Source organism: Parasteatoda tepidariorum, chromosome 4, assembly GCF_982258835.1.
Source record: "Parasteatoda tepidariorum strain Cologne lab strain chromosome 4, Ptep-v5.0, whole genome shotgun sequence".
NCBI lineage: Eukaryota > Metazoa > Arthropoda > Arachnida > Araneae > Theridiidae > Parasteatoda > Parasteatoda tepidariorum.
Genome location: NC_141758.1, coordinates 68,656,210 through 68,677,665, shown reverse-complemented (window position 1 = coordinate 68,677,665; position 21,456 = coordinate 68,656,210). Strand labels below are relative to the sequence as shown.

Sequence of the window (21,456 nt, the reverse complement as noted above, 5' to 3'; positions counted from 1 at the left end):
TTTCGGTCGAAATTACCAAGCTTTTTGGTATTCCCATAGAACCATAATTACGGTTAATGTTACAATATTCTGGTAGTTAGGACCACATTTTTTCTCGGTGCATAATTTAAATTTAGACTCTTAGAATTGAAATTAAGCAGTAGTACGCGACAATCTAAACATTAGATCAAAAGTTATTAAAGATGTTCACTTTTTATTGCAAGAAATTGTGTATCGATATTTCAAAATCTGCAGCCATGTTGAACGAAATCTATAACAATCTTAATATGGGGCACAAAATTGAAGCACATTATCTGTTTCTATCAGTTGAAGCAACTTGAAACATTTTAGAATTGATTACACAACAGAACGAAAACATGGTTCAGTTTAAGTCCTGATCAAGATTACGGCTGTTTTGCACGATACTTTATTAATTGTGTCGATATATGCCTTTCAGTTATGAGAATTATTTCGTAATGTATTCATGGGCTCGATCCACGCACGGTTCAGTGTTTCTACTGTAATCACGGTTCATAATTTTTGACAGTGTTTGTTTTTGTGTTTCAGTTGTTTAATATTTTACTGATGACTTAAATAATTAGTATCAATAATAATAATAATATATAAGAAGATTTATAAAAGTTTTTCGCTGTTATGCGCGATACAAATACATACACAGATATAGATCGAAGTTTACAGTTAGTGCCAGGTTTATTAAGTATTTTTAAAATTTATTAAGTATTTTCAGGAGACTTTGTGAATCCTAAAACAAAAAAGTATAAAACAAAATAGAAATGAATAAAAATATTTTTTTTATTTATGCTTCCTTTTTTCTTTTCATTCTTTTTTTTAATTTTTTTTAAGTAGTGCGAAATAAAATATTGGGTATAACTCATAAGATGCGAGTTTTCTTAATCTCAGATAATTTTCCAAATACTACTGCTCATTTTATAAGATTATGTTAGAATAAATTGAAAGAAACTTTAATACGAAATTTCTAAGGAAAATAAATGAAAAAGTTGATTGTTTTTACACATTGCTTTGACATAATAATAGTAACGTCAATAAGGCCATCGATGCTTCTTCTGCTTTCTTTAAAAGTTAAATAAGAAATTTCGTAATAGATAAATGTTTTATAATCTGAATATAATGCCAGGAAAATAGACTGAGACTATATCAATTCGATTCTTATAAATTATACCCAATATTTTCTTTTCTTCTAATTCCTTGTGAAGAAAAGGGAGGGATAAATAAAGTTTTATAAGTTAAAGGATAAAAAATCATAGTGAGAAAAAAATTGTTTAAAAAAAAATCACTTAAAATTTAAATAACCGTCAAATAAATTAGAATCTTAAAAACACTCGTTTATAATCATAAGTAAAAATGGGCCTTACAGCATTTCAAACTTCAAGTTTATAATTGCATTTCTACGAGCTGCAGAAAGGCCCACCAAAGATATTCAAGTAATATTTTGTAAGATATTCAAAGAATATTTTCATTTTCAAAAAATTTGAGCTTCTTGGCAATATTAAGAGCAGCGCAATTTGATTTCAAAACTTTTGAGCATCTTTGAAATATTAAGTGCAGCAATGGTAAAGAGGTCAAGGTATTGAGCTTGCAAAGTGTGAAGTGTAAGGGTTTTATTTCTGTTGGAGGCTTGAAACTCACCATTTTCGACAGATGGAAGCCACCTTGTTTGGTTAAGTCCATTATGCTTCATCGAATTCAGTATTTTTTTAAAAATTCTATTTCACAGGAACTATTTGACCGATTTCACACGAATTTTGTATTTTGCCGTAAAAAATTACATTCTTTAAAACAATGTAAAATATTGCATAAAATAACCGAAAAGTAGACTAAGACTATATTAATTTGATTCTTATACGTTACACCCAATATTTTTTTCCTCTTTTTCTCCACAAAAGAAAATGCTATGTTTTCAATATTGGTTATTCTTGTTAATTTCGTTTTCAGATTAATCGATATTACGTTTCCAAATATCTCCGACTAAAGTTTCAGAAGCTAACTCATTTTGTAGAACAAGTCATTTTAATCACCCTAGATTTAAGTGCTGAATAAAAAAAAATTTTTTTTACGTGAAATGCAATTAATAACATTTGATGCAAAAACTATCGAAATATTTATATTTAATTAATAATTAAAGTGGTTAAACTTAAACTGCTTTTTTGGATTCAGTTTTATTTTTTTTAGATAAATTTATTAAAGCATTCCAACAAATTATTACACTAACTCAATTAAAATTGATGTACTTTTTTCAGTAGGGATGTTTTGAACCAAATAATTTACTAATTGTAACAATTTTAGGCTTAAATTACGAAGTTTTGATTAAATATTTGAAATATTTTTTTAATGGCATCAAAAGAGCATAAAATTTTGTTAAACTTTTGAGAAATAATTTCATAATATCGAGGTACTCAATAATGTTTGTAACTTTTCTAATACACTGCAGGGCAATTCCACGAAAGTGTCAACTTTTAAGTGAAATTTTTTTTTATGAATTGCATATTTTAATTTTATAAATATGTTCAAAAATAGCCGAAGTCTACATATTATTGTTTAATTTTTGATAATTTTAAGTTTTTTGAATCTGGCAGCATTCTAAAGTAATCACATGGCTGACAAGTGAATTCTTCACATTTGTGCTCAAATTGTTTTCTTGAAAAATACTTATAAAATAAAAGAAATGTATCTTTCTTTTGCAATATTTTGATAAAAATATGCATATAGTACAAAATTTAAACATTTAAAACATAGCCTTTAAGTCATTTTAAGTTTAATATATTAAATAAAAGTAACTTTTTTTTGTGTCATTCCGTCACATGTTTTAGTATATTTTTTTAAATAGCAACTGCGTTTTTGAATGAAAATGTGTATATTTTGGAATATAAAGTAGATGTGGCATAAGAATCAATGAGAAATTGTAAAATTCTATGCATTTGATTATTAACTTCCAATAATTAGCGTGACGGAATGACACATCTTCGGCGATGGAATGACAAAACGAGTCCTTGAGAAGCTTAGTCAAAAACTAGGGAATTATTTTTTTTTTCAATTAACCTAATGGCTAAAACAGCTGTTGAAAGACAGATAAAATGTTGAAAAAGACCAAGATCCCCATGATATGATGAAGAAAAAAACAGAGAAAGAAAGGCAGAGAAGAAAGCTTCCGCGACAAAAGTTGGACTTAAAAAACTCAGAAGTGCAAACGCTGTGGTGCGGAGATTGTGTAAACAAAGAAAAAATCAAATTCTACCAATCTCTTCACATACAAATAATTTAAATTCCCTGTACAAATTCCTGCAGAGTCTTGGTAAAGCCATAAAAAAAATTGTACACTCACCATAAAAAAAATTGTACACTCACTTCCAAAATCACCAATAGAGGTAAAAAAATTAATTCAGTCTTTATGTGAGAAGTATTTAATATCGAACTCAAAAGAAACTAAGTGAGAAGAGTAATGTTGATGAGCTGTTTAATTTGGTTAAAAATTTTTTTACTGTCAAGATGATGTTAGTTACAAGCCCCCAAGTATGAAGGATTCAGTCATAATACAAACTCTGACAGAGTAACGAAGAGTGCAGATGCAATATATACTTATGGCCTTAAAAGAGGCTTTTCATAAAGAAGCATATATTGATGTAAAGTGTGTCTTATCTCATTTTTGTTCTTATTCTCATTTTTGTTAAGTGTATTTCATTAATACCTCACAGCACATGCACCTATAAATACCATGTAATTATGATGTTGTTCTAAAAGGCCAAACAAGATGTTGGCTACTGTAAAACGGCACATAATATGTAAAAGAATTTTATGATTTCATAAAGTCGAAGCAACAAATCGTTGAAGTTTTGTTTTTGTCCAGCTATTCTATTTAAGAGAGGGCAAAAGAGAATGACTTCAGCTAGACACTTGCTACATTAGCATTGCCAGGAACAAGAGACCTGCACTAGATGCTCATGTAGTTGAGAAGCGAATCATCAAAATTGGAATGCTTTCTAATTTTAACCAAAACCAAGTGTATGATTTGAAAAGCCACTGTTTTGAAGAGGAAATGGAAAATATGATTGAGGAGTATGCGGTCGGCTCTTTAATCATTGTCCCATATTGCGAAAAAAAAGAAGGCACATTTATATGCAGCGCAAATTACTTTGATAAACAAAGACAGATTTGATGTTAAAGTATTTAAAGAACATGGGACAAAAATTGATTTATGCATAAATTTCCTGAGAACGAAGATAAGATGTGACATTGGCAAGTTAGATATAAAACCTCTTCTGAGACAGCCTAATTTTCAAATTGCTGAAATTTTAACTGATTCTTACATAAATACTAGCTGTACCCTGCGTGCGTTGCAAAGCTTTCAGTTTGAATTTAAATTTTGTATTTAAGTGTGTAAATGAGATTTGTGATTATGATTTGAATAGAGAATTTTATTTAATGGTGAAAAAACCAGTGATAGTCTCAACAGTTAATTCTCTAGGATATCGTTAGTGCATTTTCAAACAGACATGTATGGTGATGTACACCGACCATGAAACATATTTTGGATGATGATCTGAAATAATTCTGGATCAATGGCGTCATGAATATTTCTGCTGATATGAGCTGACCAATTTGTCCTGGTGTGAGTTTTTCAATAAGCCAAATCATGTGGCAATTCTCTTTTTCTGCCGTTCAATAGAATGCATCAAACACCGTGTCTCTCTAAAAGCATGACTTTTCGCAATAAAACCAAGTTTAGAGCTTAATATTTGTTTTAACTCACGTGTGATAATGCATCATGAAGATCCGATGATGTTTGCCTAAGTTACTAAAGCTCTTTAATTTTAGCTCAAGCAGGATTGCATGTGAATGTAATAAATAACTCTAGCTGTCCATATGCGCACCGATACTTGCAGCAGCACCGAATGATGTCATTTGGAAACACGAATGTACTGACCTATATTCGCCAAGAAAAGTTTCTATTGATTTGCTTGACCCGATAACAACGTTGATAATGGCTCGGCTGGCGACGTTAAATCTGGTAGTTACATTTTGCCTCCAGAACAGCAAATTCCAGCTGTTTCATTCTTAAATTTGAGAGCACTACAAAACATACATAATTGATCCATTTTTCCGATGATGACGCTTGGGTGAAAGACTATAGTTGGTTGTCGGATCCTAGTGAAATGCACTGAGATTCAAATCAGAGTATTGGCAGCGTCTGAATAGCGAAGTGCGTTCTTGATTGATTTTTATTCTTGCATCCCGTTGCTCTGATGTTTCCGACGAACGGGCTTGATAAGTGCGTAGTTGATTTGTTAACAGTCTTCTTTCCTGTTTCTCAGACGTTTCTAAGGAACGGGCTAAAGCATTGTGTTCTCGATTAGTTTCAAGTCTTTCTTCCCGTTGCTCCGATTTTTCTGAAACACGGTTAGTTCTCTTCTTGCGTGCTTGAGATGTTGATCGACTAAGAGCGATTCGTTTAGGCGGCATATTTTTGCAAATATTCTCTTTCAAACAAAAAGAAATGTAGAAGTTGACAGTGGTCGCAAATTTGCTAATTCGAAAATTCACGTATTTATTTTAAATAATAAAAAAGCAATAAAAATGAAATAAATTAAATAAGAAATATAATAATGATAAAATTTAAAACAAAAATCTATTTTTGGTAAAAATATACTTGTGGGTGCCCCTTGACGAAATTGGTAACTTATGTTTATCACCATTCCTGTTTGCGCGGAACACCGCGGTAACAGGAATGGCTGCCAAAACATAATGATATTTTAATAATACATTGGAAAATTTCAACAAGACATCGGCCAAAACTTTATAAAATTGCAATGAACCCAATGTAAGCAAAATTAATAAACCCAATAAAATGCATTTTGAATCGAAACATCTCACTTATTCATTAAGCTTGAATTTCCTCAGTTTTAGGTGCACAGAATTCTCTAATAGCAGTTAGATACTGTCTAAATTTATCATGAATAGAATCTGTGTTCCTCCATCGCCACATAAATTCGGCGAAATACGAATTGAAAATGGCGTCTGTGGTATCGGAATGGCGGTGACATTTTTTTCTAAAGTCCTTTTTTTTATGACTGCCCACATACCTTCGATCCTATTCATCAGAAGCAAAAGTAACCTAACCAGCCGGTATCCAACATAGAACTAACGGACTTCTGAAATTACATATACCGTTGAACATTTAAAAATAACGCTGAAATTTAAACGAATCAGAATCACGATTGGGATTCAACATCGGCCAGCTTGGAGATCAACCGCTATCACAACTTGGTGAGAATCAAGGGGCACCCTCAAATATAGTCTACTCCTATTTTTTAAATGAAATAATTAAAATGAATGTGAATTCGCAAACTTTGTAATAATAAACAATCTAATAGTTTTCAAATGACAACTGTCAGCAATGAAAAATTGCCTACTAAATTGAGCTAAAATTGCATACTAAATATAAATAATTATTAAAAGCGTGCAAGATGAATAAAATTTGCTTTTGCCTTGATTGTTATTAAACAGTTTTCACAATACTAAATCCGTGATACGACCAATAATTACGAAACTTATTCTCATTGATTTTACGTGCTTGTGCTCACCTGAAATAAAGAACCGAATTATGATTAAATATTAAAGTATATGTAATTTACTTTTCTAAAAGAATAGAGCTATAAGATAGAAAATATCACTGTTGTTATCTTCAAGATATTTGAAAACTGATTCGTGTACAGCAAAATTTAAAACAATGGCTAACTTTTAACCAATCAGAAAATTCCATTTCGATTTTCGCTGATACCGCTGGAACGGTTTGTGGCAGAATGTTCTATTGTGAATCTAAACCATTCTCGAATCCTTCTGAAGGTACACAGAAAATTTCATTTAAATCAGTCCAGCCGTTTAGGAGGAGTTCAGTGACATACACACGAACAGACGAAATATATATATAAAGATTAATTCTGTTTATCTGTTACATTCTGTTTATCATTTACATATTAATAAAACATTTTTTAAATGAAGACTTTCTTCCACTAAACTTTTTGTCATTCCGTCACGGTCATTCCGTCACAGCAAATAGATGTTAATAACTGCTAACCAACCTGAGGTTAATTTTCCAAATTCACAATTTACATTGCTTACACATTATACTAAAAGTAAAAAATAGTTCAGGAAAATAATAGTTGCAAAATTCACAGAAACTACCAGTTCTAAGCGGCATGCCGAAAGCTTGGTTGCCAAAATGTCATTCCGTCACACAAGTAAAAAGTTCATAAAATTAAAAATAAAAAAAATACAAAATTCTTTTTTTTTAGTTTATGAATCACATTATACCAATAATAATGACATGCATGAGCGAAAATCATGTTTATTTGAAATTAGATGCATAGAAACTTCAATTAATTGTCATCATGCAAGTCAAAATGTCATTCCGTCACATATGGAATTGCCCTGCATAGATACAAGCTTTTTTAGCGCACAAGCTATTCTTTCCTGTAAGCATGGATAACGTTTGAAGCTGTTGTGTGATTGATACAGGATGATGGTTATAACAATAATTATTTTGCTTAGATTAGAATCATGTCCATGCTGGAGGACGGATATCAATAAATTTTAGTAAAGACAACGATCCATGTTTTAAGATCACGCTACGGCGTACGAAACGATTTACTTTTGATAAAAGTTGGACGATTAAGTTACTTATAGAATTCGTAAAAAAGACGGTAATGAAGGGCAGACTAAACATGAAGTGTCAGTTTGATTATGGATTATTTGGCAATCCCGAAACTGAAGACTGGTGAATAACTCCCAAGTAATATAAATGCTAGTTGTCTTTTTTAATGCAAATGGTAGAGGCTGGGTTAGCCTGGTTGGCTGGGCGTTGAACTCAGGTTTGTGAGAATGGAAGTTCGAATCCAGCCGGCCGAAGACTCCCCATGTAGTCAATGGTGACTGGTACACGTTAAATCTGTCGTGTCACAAAGTCCTCCATGTTCCCATAGCAAATCAATACCTCTGGGGGCACTGAATTGGAGATTGGTCTATCTTTGATACAGGTCAAAATTACTTTCTGTTGATGAGGGAATAGATGTATGAATTGGTCCGCCCTATAAGCGGGTGTGGCAGGAGTTAAATTCTTGGTCATAGATGGCGCCACTGGAAGACAAGAACAATCACTCCCCCTCTGCTTTAAAAACATTTTAAAAGGACACGACAGCAACTACAATGCAAATGGTGTGGTCTACGGAGTGTTTTCTGTACAAGTAAAGACTGTCTGCTACGTGAACTATCTGAAATTGTTTGGGAAAAGAATTGTTCTCATGTGAAAAGACATCGCCGCTACCCGGTTTCTGCTTCACGACCACTTACCATCCACACACTTCTGCACATCAATGAATTTTTGACGAAACCCGATTCTGCCGTAGAAAATTACTAGTACAGCTGTAGCTCTTTTCGACTTTTTTTTGTTCTCAAAGATTATGAATACACTTAAAAGGTGCCATTTTCTCAGCGTGAAGACTATCCAAGTTTTTTTTGCCAAAAGCTTTAAGGAAGAGTTGAGTTATTTTAAAAACCCGGCAACGTTCCAGAATTTAAAGAAAATCGCTTGTGTGAAGAATCGCTTGTGTGAAAATCGCTTGTTGTGATTTTTAAAAACAAATAAAATTATATTGTATTTTAATGTTTTAAAATCTTTACCTTTTGTTTCTAGCGTAAATTAGGGGAGTCCTGCTTTTAAAAAAGCATACATTGTTTACAACTTTAAGAATATTAATAAAATGCAAAATTAAGTTTTTGAAAGAGCTTTATACTGTGTGAAATATTTTTAATAGCATTACAGTAAAAAGTACCAGCTTCTCATGGTGCCGGTAATTTTTACGTTTAATTCGATTTTTAACGTGAAGTTTTACAGAACAACAAATTTGATGCATAATAATTTTTACAGTAATATTTAGTGTCAAATCGCAGAACCACTGTAATTAAATAAGTATCACGCTAAAAATTACGATAAAAAATTTTACGATTAAAATAGATTTTACTGTAAAATCGATTTTATGGCACTTAGAGTATTAGTACTTTTAACCATAATTCAATATGGAACTTTTTGCAGTGTAAATTATGTCATGTTTGTAGCCTTTTCGTCATGTCTTTTAACAGATATATTAACAAACATGACATTTTTAAGAGCAAAAATCAAGGAAACTGAGTAATTCGAATAAAATAATTAAAATTCTTTTCTACTTCTCTATAATAAAATTTTGAATCTATCAATTTTGAATAAAGTTTGAATAAATATTTTTATACAACTAATAAATAACTGCTATTGAAAGGTAACGACAAGTTAGAAAAATTTTGTATCGCAGTCAAGGGAAAATCTTATATTTTAAGAATTGTTTTTTTATTATCTTTTGAAAATATAATTTATAGCATTTAATACAATTATAAAATATGACAGATTCGAATTTCTGGGAAGCAACTCAGAAGATAAAGCAGGTTTTATGGTTTGGACACTTATATTTCAATTTTTTCAACAAATTTTTTTAAATAAAAACTTTTTTTTAAATGAAGCTAAAAAATTTATATTTTTTATACTTGAAAGTGTTTACTGACGCTCATGTTATAAAGAACCATGTAAACTTTGAAAAAAATATTTTTTAGTTTCTAGATTCCTATTGCGGAAAAAATTTTATTCGAATCAAGAAAACAACCCATTCACTTTAATAAGATCTTCCAGGTAGAGTTCCAGAAGAAAGTGGGGAAAAAATGTGCAGATGCTTATGCCTATGTTGATGATTTTAATTCTACAAATTACGTTGAAGATTTTTATCAGCATCGTCAATAAATATTTTTTTCTCATTAAACTTCATGAATTTTGGAACACACCTCATTTACCTTGATATTTATCAATCATGTTCTAAGACAAAAAATTAAAAACACAAAAAATAGTCACTAATTAAATGTTGAGCAACTTGTTTTGTTATTTCTATTACTTTAATTTTAAAATGTTATATCAAAAGATTATTACAAGTAAGTAATAATATTTTTTCTCTTCAACTTTGCCAGACGAGAATTAGAAACTTCCTACATTTTTTTTAATTCTTCATTATACATAAAAGCATCTATAAAGTGGTATATAATTATCTCGTAATAAGCCCTTCATTTGCTTCTTTGTTTGATAAAGCAATTTTAAGTTATTTCGATTCGACCCCAATATTTAAGTAATTCAAATGTATACACTAAATAAGCACGTTTTTTATATTCAGTTTGATTACATTAGTTTCTTTTGTGTTATCTGGTTAAGATATATTGATATTAATAGGGTATATTGGCATTATGATCGTTGTAAATCTTAAACTTTAAGCACTTAAAAGTTTAAAGACAAGTTTATTAGTAATATTACATATTAGACTTGATTTATTGCAAGATATTGATAATCCTTCTCGGGATTTTATGTATAATGAAAAAAGGGTGAAAAAAATCTTCGTTTGTAATTAATTTCTGAGTAACTAAAAGCAAAAAAAAAAACTGGTAATGAAAAACTTATGAGTGTTTCTCTGATATTTTTTTGATGAAACTAAGTATAACTGAAATGGGTGTTATAAAGAAGGAATTTACTTTTTTCCTCATCTTAAATCTCAATAATTTGAGTACAACCAAACCAAAAACTTGACCACCATTCATCAATTTAACTAACTATTAACTTCACATTTAGATTAGAAAAAATATTAGTTTCGGAGTCAATGACCTCTAAACTGAAAGAACATCATTGTAGACAATATCGGGCAAGTGTGTTCTGGACAATAGACCTTCCCCGCTATTCCCTACACTGGTGTTTTCAAGTGAGAGAAAATTACTTGGGAGAAATTTTCGGTTGTGATTGAAGTCATTTTTTAAGAAATTTTTTCTACCACGTATTTCATTTTAGATTTGAAAAAACACAATTATTTTCTCTTTTTACAGCTTATTTGAAACACTTTTGCTGTAGTTAATTATTTTAATACATTCCTGTAAAATGTTTCTAATTTCCCATTTTTTTAAAAAATTTATCGTTGCATTCGCACATATGGTAAGCATTTTGCACATATTTTAACTTAGTTATAGGGATAGTAAATAAAAAAAGAATGATTTTCAAATATATATGCATAAAATGTTCCAATTTGCCCATAAAGGAATTCCCCAAAGATATCACAAAAAATGAACATTTTATTGTTTGAATGAACTACAAAAACATTGATAATCTTTTACAGAAGTTTCCAAAGTTGTAGATGAAATTATAAATCCGTTGTCAGTATGTTTCCTGAAATAAAATAAAAGTTTTAAGAACATTTGAAGTTTTGTACTTAAGTTTATATTAATTACTTCCTTAAAATAATTATAAATCCTATATGTTACCTGTAACAAAGTGAAATTGAATAGATTAAGTAAGTAATTGAACATTTTAAAATCATGTGATCATGTGTTCTTATAATCAACACACATTATGTAATTAAACGTTAATTGATAAAGTTTATTCTAATCTGTGAATGTTAATACCAATTATATTGCAATTTTGTATGCAGCACAAGACGTCGTAAATTCCTTCAAGATGAGTTTAAAATGTGTGTGTCACAGAAAAAACTTTATTTTGGTATTTTTGGGTTGTTCTTTGTAACTTTAAAATTATTTCTGAATTTAAAAATACATTTCGTTGAAATATACCTTCGTTTTAGAAATTTTTGAACGTTTATGATTACACAATTTACTTTCGTAATTCGAGTAATTTTTGTTACATAGTTTATTATTTCCACAAATAAAACCTGTTACTTGAGTACAAAACTATTTATTTTTTATCAATCTCCCTAAAAAATACCTACCACTGTCTTAAAAATAAAAATGTAATTACCGAATTTATAACAAATACGGTTTATAATAATTTGTATACATTAGTCATGATATTGTCTGTATCAAGCTTTCTCAATTTTTTTGAAACACTACAGAAATATATCTACGTAAATAAAAGTTTCTATTTAAATGCAATTGTTGAAGCGATTGTTTGAAGACTTATTCAAAAAAGTTTTGTTTATTAGTAAAAAAGCTACTTTTTGCAAACTGCAAACTTATCATGTTATTTTTGCAAAAAGAAAAAACGAAACACTAAACTGAGTATCTGCATACACTCTTATAACGAAAGTTTGTTGACGCGTCAATGATAGTATTTTGTGGGGAAAAAGTAACTTGTTGCAAACTGTAAACTTATCATGCTAGTTTTACAAAAAGAAAAATAAGAATACTAATCTGAATATCTGCATGCATTTTTATAAGAAAAAATCGTTGGTGAATTAATGACTTTTCTAAAGCCTACTTCGGTGTTAGCAAGAATCATTGATATTAAAATATATTTTTTATTTTAAAGTACATGGAATAGTGGTCAATTATTACTATTATATGGGACGAAATTCGAATTTCTCTGTTCGTCTCTTGCTCTTTGTAATTCAAAATCAAAACTCGAAAACAAATACTAACAATAAAACAGAAATATGCTTCTGAGAAAAATTTTTTGAAAATTTTGCATTGAACACATAAAGAGATATTTCTTAAGAGATTTAAAGAGAAAGTAAAAATTAAATTAAACTGTTAAGACGATTGAGATTGCTTGACCACCCTGCAATGTTTGAAGTACATATACTTGAATTCTTTAATAATTTCTAATAAACTCGTAATTTTTTATAATGTGATTTATTAATCTTTGATACATTTTTGAGATTGTTTAAGGATTAAGGTAACGCCAACAAATTAAAAGTAAGTAACTCAACTTTTATTAATTGTAATTCTGCGATTCATTTCAGATAATATCGCCATTTTCCTTTTGTGTTACTTTTATTTAGAATATACAATACGAAACATCTATAAATGACTGTAAAACATTTTCTTACCTAATCAGTAAACTCCAATCGAAATTAATTTTTAACCAAAAATTCCTCCTCCTACTCCAACTCCACCTAATAATCCTCCAAGCAATCCTCCTAAATCTAATCCTAAGAGGCTGTTATTATTTTCAACTATTCCACCACCTCCTCGTCCACTTACTCCAGAGGTTGGCCTGGAACCTGGCCTAACAATTGTTGGCCGGGATGCTATAGGTCTAACAGCAATTGGTCTTGGTCTGTAGTAAAAGTTAGGTGCAGTTAGCCACCAAGGGATTGGCACGAATGGAAGAACTTGACGCTCGGAGGTGCCAACTTTTGCGTTACCTGAAACGTTTATAAAATTACATAGTAGAGAAAGAAAACCACAAGATAATAAAATAATGATATATAGGATATCGCGAATATATCGTGAAAACAATTGAACTTAAATCATCTAGATTTGAAAGAAAATTAATTTTTTGCATAATTTTAAGAGTTACATAGTTCTACCATCTATCTCTAGGTTCCGTGTATGATTATTTGCAGAATTAACTAGTTAAAGCATCTAAATCCTAAGTACTTAATCGTTATCTTGTTTCCCAATGTAAAAAAGAAGAATGCTTTAAGTAATTTTTGATCTAATGATCGAATCTTCGCGTTTTAGGACTCAATCTTAATAGTTTGAGAAGGTGACTTCAAGTGTGCAAATTAATTAGTGCAGATGATATTTTAAGTTAAAGCACACAAAAAATCTGCTTTTTCTAAGCCTTTACGCATTTTCTTTATGCCTTTTTTACTACGGATTCAGATTTCTGACCCCAAAAATGCAGGGGTAGCTGTGTTAGTGGAGATATGGTTCTGATAGTTCGGTCTGGAGAGCACTCTAAAGCTTGAGTTACTTAATGTTAATCTTATTTTTGCGTATTTTGCCATATCTTGAGAACTTTTGAGGCAAATTGAAAATTTTTTGTACGAAATTATAAAGCTCGCTTATCCAAAGATAATTCCATGTGAAAAACATCTTTTAGAAAATATTTAATATTTTTTATTATTTTATTCAATAATAGTACAAAAAATTTTGAATTTTTACGTATATAATTTATTGCTACGTTTATTGTTATTATTACGCATAAATTATACAATTTATAAGCATATCGTTTTACATGCCAAATCGCCAAATTTGAACTTAATCGATCGAACACTTTCTTACAAATCAAAATTTTCACTATATGATTGAATCAAACATTTTGCTGTACGAAAAAATTTTGAATTGTAGGGTAAAGAATTTTTTACATCATTTTAAAAATGTCATTTTGCAAATCACAAAAAAATGGGCAAAATCGGTCGATTAGTTCATGAGAAATCGAATTTCTTTTCTTTAAAAAAATTGTATTTTTAAAATTAGATATCTCAATGATTCATAAACAGTGTCTAGAACTCGTTTGAGACAAGTGATTTACCTCAATCACACCACCACCTAAGTTCCCATGACTTTGTCTATACAACTTTTTTTTATGGGGTTAAGTCAAAGACGCTATTTATGAACCACCGATGCCGAAACAGTACAAAAATCGTGATAACACACTTATGCATCATTAGGAATAGGAAAAATCCAGTAATAACGCATTTATGTAGTATTTAGAATAGTAAAAAAAATTCTTTTCTAACGTATTGATCCAGTATTAGGAATAGTAAAAATGAAACCCTACTGACACATTTATGCAACATTAGGAACAGCAAAATAAAAAAAAACTTAATAACTCATTTATGCAGCATTGGGAATAGCAAAAAAAACGTTGTAACGCATTGATGCAGCATTAGGAATAGCAAAAATAATCCGTTATAATGCATTTATGCAGCACTAGGAATTGCAAAGAAAACGGAATAACACATTTATGCAGCATTATGAATAGCAAAAGAAAACCGTTATAACGCATTGATACAGAATTACAGCATTAAGATTAGAAAAAAATCGTAATAACTCATTTATGCAGTATTAGGACAGTGTGAAACTAAACATTTTGTGGAACGATTTTGATTACGTTAGATGCTTGTCAACTAACAAAAGGATCAGTCCTCAAATAATTTTAACTGAAAAAAAAACTTGGCATATTTTTCTTTAATTTTATGAATCACTTATAGTAATACGCATAATAGTCACTAAAATATATAAATATTTAAATTTCTAACCCTGTATTGAATTATAATATAATATTCAAGAATTAATTAAAACGGTCACTGAAAGAGAAGAATAGTTAAAATTTGAAAGAAAGAAAAACAACTTTAGAGTTTAGAATCACACATCTAAAAAACACACTGAAAAGATTCAAAGAATTTGTAAAATTTTTAGTATTACATGAAACAAGTACATAAAAATCCTCCTATCTTGTAACAATGGATTATCGTAAATTTTACTAATTTTTCGGTTTAATTCAGTTTCAAACGTAACTACAACAAAATTCCCTCCATGCGTTAATTCTGATCAATAGCTCCCTCTGCAAAAATGACGGAAATAGTTTGTTTTTTCCTCTATTCAATGCAACTATACTGTTAAAAATATTGCTCTTTGAAAAATGCTTTTAAAGTCGCTTCAACTTTAATGCGGTTCTAAGTAAACCATTATTTTCCCTTCTTGTAAAAGTTGAGTGTACGTTAGTATAGGTCTTCTTGACAGAAACACGATTCCGTTTAATATATTATTAAAGTTAAAGTAAATTTGCACCGTATAATGTTTCAAAGAAAACAACGTTAAGCCTAATAACAACATTAAGCCATTCAACACTAAACCAAATTTTCTAATAGAGTAGCATGGTAAATTATATTTTTCTTAAAAAATTTTAGGATTTTAAACTGATGAAAAAGTTTTTTTTTAGTTCATCCAAAATGCCTTAAAATTACTAACCTGAGATATATAAAAAATATAATATTTAAAGAAAATATTTCGAATTTATTTAAATTACTTAATCAAATACTGTAATTTGTTACAAATTAGACTGATAAAAATAACTATTATACTGCCCGAGACAGTCCATAAATAGTTTTAAAATTATTTTGCTTACCTAAAGATGTAAGGAACTGATTGTTTCCATTTAGACCAAACCTTGATACGGTACCCACTGGTAAACCACCCAAAGAAGATGCAGATTGTGATGATACAGCTTGACTTTGAACAAAAGTGGAATGAATCAGCAAGCTTAATCCACACGAAACTAAAATAATTTTTGCCTGAAAGGATTCAAAATTATTAATGGCGATTGGAAAACATCATATACACGGAAAAATAAATTTGAATGAAAAAAATAATTACTCAGACAGCAACATTGTGGCAGGATATTTCAGTTCATGCATGGAGTTTATTTTCAGAAATGTTATTTTTATCTGATAGTGTCGTTACTTTGCAGAGATTATAATTTTTTGAAAAAGTTTTTCGTAAGTGAGAAATTTATATTTATAAATATCAAATTGTCTATGAATAAAAAACTCAATAAAAGAATGCAATTTTACCAGAATTTCGTTCTCCGGGTAGATATTAATAGTTATTTGTATTAAAGCTGTAAAAATCTTACCTAAGCAGTTTTGTTTAAATTTCAAAGCATTGATTTAATTTCAAAGCAAAGTAAAAATTCCATGTTCAATAAAATTACAATCTTAGAAATTTTATGGTTACCATGTGCGATTGTATTCAATCTATAAGAAAATAAATGTTTATTAGCTTGAAACTCTTATTCGTAAGCAATTATAGGAGCACTTTTTTTTCTGTTTAGTATCAATAATTTCAAATAAAAAGTTTTTTTATAACAAATAAAAAAATTCTGATACAAATAATTTTGAGACAAATAAAAATTCATAAAAAATTTTTTTCTTCCCAAATGCGTTTCTTTTTCTTTTTAATAAAAATAAATTGTTGCTGACTTATAAACACAGAAGATTTAACAATAATTAATTTTTTTGTCTTGATTTTTATAGTGTTTACACAGATTATAGTATTTTTCATATGCATTTTAAAATAAATCAAATTTCCAGAAAAATAAAAAATCATGAGATTTTTTATTAGTTTTATACTTCTAAGTTTCAAAAATTCAAAGTTTCGTTTATAAATTCATATATTTTATAAATTCATAAACAAATATAGATATAAGTTGAAATTGTTCGAAAATAAAATAGCTTATTCCTTGAGAACCGTTCTTTGTTTTAATCAAAATCTAATTAAAGTTAAGCTTAAATTTGTATGATTGTGCAGTTTCCAAATTGAAATCAGAATTTAAAAGAAATACATCTACTACTACAATTTAAATTTTATAAACACAAAAATCTTAATTCTCTTAGTATAAATTTCAATTTCAATTAGAAAATAATCATCTTTAATTAAACTTTTTAGCTTTGACTTTAGTTGTATGCAAATTTATAATTCCCTTTAAGTGTTTTTTAATAAAATTTAATTACTAGAAGTATAAAAATTATTAAAAGTAAATTTTAGTAAAATTTTGCAAATTATTTGAAAAATTATCAACTAAAAATAAATTATGCAAACTTACGTATTGAAACATTGTTCAACTTCGTTATGAGTTACTATGAGTTTGTACTAGCGAAACAGCTACAGACTGGGAAAATAGTGACCGGTTTTATATGCTTCTAAAGACAATAAGTATTTAAGTTAAGATTTTTTAAACAATTAGCTTTGGAATTATAGAAAGTACATATTTTATATTTTTTTAAAAGTTTTGAACTGTCTAAAAAATATATTGAGTAACATAAAATGCAAATACCATTGTTTAATTTTGCTGATCTGAAATGGTCATTGTGATTTATGGAATTTAGACTAGGATTCAAATTTCTAGACAACATTTTTTGTTAATCGTGTCTGTAAATTGATCACGTGTTTTCAATAATTGTGATGTTTACACGTGTATTCATTGAATACAAGTACATAGCAGTAAGAAATAACACTTCGAACTGATTTTCTGGAGAAAAAAAAACAATTTTATAAGAAATAAGACCTTTATTATTTTTTAAAAAAATTTATTAGTTTTTATGTTCAAACCTTCGATTGCTTTATAATGATTTTGATTAATGCAATAACAAGAACAGATATGGCTTGCTTTTCTCTGGTAAAACTATGTTGTATATTTTAAAAACTTCCGGACCAGGGTACTTTTTTCAAAAAAAAATCTATTTCTACCGGAACATGACACGGAACAAAATGTGTTGTAAATCTAATGTACCACAATTCTTACAGTAATAATTACCACTAAATCACTGAATCACTTTTATTAAATAAATATTACTCTAAAATTATGGTACAATATTTTACGGTAAAAATGAATTTTACAGATGATGCATACTAAGTGCCGGCACTTTTTTTAAGATGTATATAGCCTTTTTTTTACAGTGTAAGGTATATTAACTAAAGCTTTAAATAGTCAAGTTAGGCATAAAAATATTGTTATGATTCCTCAGCTATAGTTTAGTAACTGAAGGTTTTCACGGTTTTTATTTACTTTTCATTCCTTAATGCACAATTAATGAAGTTATCTTTGCGACAATTTTAATTTTGTCGAACTATTTAAATTATTGAAAAATTATTTATAATATTTCGATTCCAAAAAAAATTTGAATAGCTATTATTTATTTGCTGAAATTCTGGTTCAAGTTAAAATTTGTCTGAGTAAAAACATACATTCTTTTAATATTAATAAAAAAACGCTGGGTCAGTCACTCGGGGGAAAAATCTGTTGACTGTTTTAAATTATATAACTTTTAATAAAATTTAAAATATTTCGAAAACTTCAGATAACTATTTATAGTTTTACTTACATTTCTTTTTTAACACTGTTATAATTATGTCCACACTCAATAATTTAATGTTTCACTCATTGTTTGCTAATGGTTTCACCACAAAAATATAAAAATAAATTAATATTGGTGCACTTAAATTACGAAAAATTATTATATTAAAGCAAGTATTAAAAGAAAGAGTTTAAGTTTGTGTACCAATACCATTTGCTCTACACTGTTAGAATTTTCATTCTAAAATTATGATAAAATATCTGGCAGTAGTCTGCCATCCGATTAACCATAAAATTTACCATAAAGAACATTTTTTACCTTTACGGTTTTGAAACCGTTTACAACTATTATGATTATAAAATCATGGAAACAAAACTATACTATTATTTTTTTTAAGGTTTAGATGGTTAAAACATCTAAAATCTTAAAAAAAAATTTATCTAGATATTTTTTTTTATTTCTTATGAGCTGCACAATCAGTCTTCCCCATGAGCAGACCTAGTGCGTTCTCCAGAAGTGGTATCCACTCATTCAGGACCACCACAATGGATGAGATACCGTTGGCCATGTTAATTTGGACGTGTAGTTTCTGCCACACTAGATGGCAGCACCGAGACTCTATTTGGATGCTGAAGTGCACTAGGAATTTAATTTTGCCGGAAATGCCAAGAGCCAATAAGGCACTCCAAGAATCTTTTACATGCCGCATAATCATACGACATGGCCGCTGAGGATTTTCTGTATTTTATCTAGATATAGGAGTTAGACTTTTCGTTAGTTAAATGGCATTGGAGTATGTAGGACACGAATTGCGGAGTGCAGGACCGTGGAAACTCATTATGTGTTGAAGGGAATATTGTGGCGTCAACGCTAGGATTCGAACCCCAATTTTATCGGTCATGAGACTGTCAGTGTGATGCCAGAATTGGCATACACATATTTATTTTCTATCTTTTAAAATATCCTTCATTACTTAAGCTTATTTTTATTAATAGAATTATTTTTAAAATAAATCAAAAACTTAATCTTTTTAAGCGAACATAAAATATTTATTTCTTCTCTTCCAGATCAATGTAACGGATACTTTCTTTTTATTTCATTATTATGCAGACATATAAATTCACTGTCGCCTCTAATCGAAAACAAAAATCTATTTATAACTTTTTATTCTAATAATCCAACGGCTAAATGTTTCGGTTGCATGGTTATAATAATTCACATAAATTTGTTGGCGACTCGTGATCGCCAAGGTGTTCTTTTAAACCCATGTGGATATGCTAGTTGGCTTTGTTTTTGGCTATGATATATTATGATAAATCGCCAAATTTTGGATCTCCTACCCATACTCTTTCTCTGTCCGTTGAGAATAAATATATTCACTTTGAATTTCTAAATTGGTGAGACTGGGACCCCTTCTGGGGGTCCTCCCCAGTCTTTATTTTATAACCGTCAGAAATGTTGTTCTGGCTTTATGATCTCTCAATAGAGAGTATTATTATTTCATCCCTTTAAGGGATTTCTTATTTTGAAGATGTGGCCACTATCTGATTCAAATTATACTTAATAAAATCTAAATTTACATTCAATGATTTGCACATTATTTCCTGGAAACTCAACTGTTATTGTTTTATTCATTCAATATTGGCCTAAATGAACATTCATAATTCCACTATACAACCCAACGATACGGCTAATGACGGGGAAGCAAGACTTCCCTCATCATAGTCAGATTATTTCTCTCAGCTATAATATGTTCCCATTTGCAAAGAACTAAGTGGCTTTATTAGGTGGGCTTAACTGGGGCGATAAAATGTTGGTTGCTTAACCGTATTACGTAAGAGCAGTTAATAAACGATTTTTCTCACAGTTAACAGTTTAATACCATCTTTTTTATGGTTATATGATTGTTTCGTTTAAATATGGTAAAAATTGTTATTTAACCATTTCTTCCGAGAAATTTCTAATAGTGTAGGGGGCTGAAATTTTGAACTGAGGATAAACGGCAATAAAATGGAATTTTCAATAAATAAACTCTACAATTAAGTTTACCATATTGAAATATAGAATGTTATATTTTATTTTATAACCGTTATTAAACAGCGAACACAATTTTGAGTTAACGACAACCAGTGTTCAATTCCGTAGCCTTGTAATTTTGAACTCAATCTAGAAGAAAAGTGAACGTCTTATGATCAAGTATTGAGAGAAATTTGCTTTCGTGGAAGACATTTTGATGGAATCAGCCCACTTTTGCGTTACATGGAAAGGAAAGACCACGAAAATCCCCTCGGTTAGCCTGACGGCAAGGGGACTGTACCTCAGGATCCATCTACTACTGAGGTTATTTTATATTACGTCAACACTGTGGTCGATGGGAACCGGATGCGGAATTCGTATCAACCAGCCTACTCTGAGATTCGAATCCGGGTCATCTCATAGGGTGGCGAAAGCTCTATCCCATGAGCCATCACGACTCACAGAATGCTATAAGAAGTTTTATCAAATTTTTAAAACTTTTTTTAGGTGTTGTTGAAAAAATTTGTCTTTCAAAGTAGGCGCTGATTCAAAATAGGTTGGGAAACTGTGGCTTAAAGCATGTCCTAAAAACCATTTAGGTTAAATATACTTTTCAGTTTTGTATTTTTACAAAATGTGTGGCAGTAAGAACTATAATTTTCAATTTATTTTATCTTCATTTTACGATAGCTTGTTATATTATAGTGCATATTTTACCAAATATCAATGTTCAGTATTGGAAGCGTTACATAATAACATAAATATTAAAATAGTG

The 21,456-nt window shown here is 29.4% G+C and overlaps 2 protein-coding genes across 2 annotated transcripts in view; one reads left to right on the top strand and one right to left on the bottom strand.

The window, feature by feature from the left end:
- The window catches only part of LOC107456936 (uncharacterized), a 99,797-nt gene that overhangs the window by 57,085 nt on the left and 21,256 nt on the right, over positions 1 to 21,456 (top strand). The gene's annotated exons all lie outside the window — the stretch shown is intronic.
- On the bottom strand, positions 11,177 to 17,462 carry LOC107456934 (uncharacterized). The gene is made up of 4 exons (XM_016074929.3): positions 17,414 to 17,462; positions 15,938 to 16,103; positions 12,906 to 13,223; positions 11,177 to 11,290 (listed from the first exon to the last, which is right to left on the bottom strand). The coding sequence occupies exons 1-3, from the start codon at positions 17,423 to 17,425 to the stop codon at positions 12,937 to 12,939; spliced, it is 465 nt and encodes a 154-aa protein (XP_015930415.1). The 5' UTR covers positions 17,426 to 17,462; the 3' UTR covers positions 11,177 to 11,290; positions 12,906 to 12,936.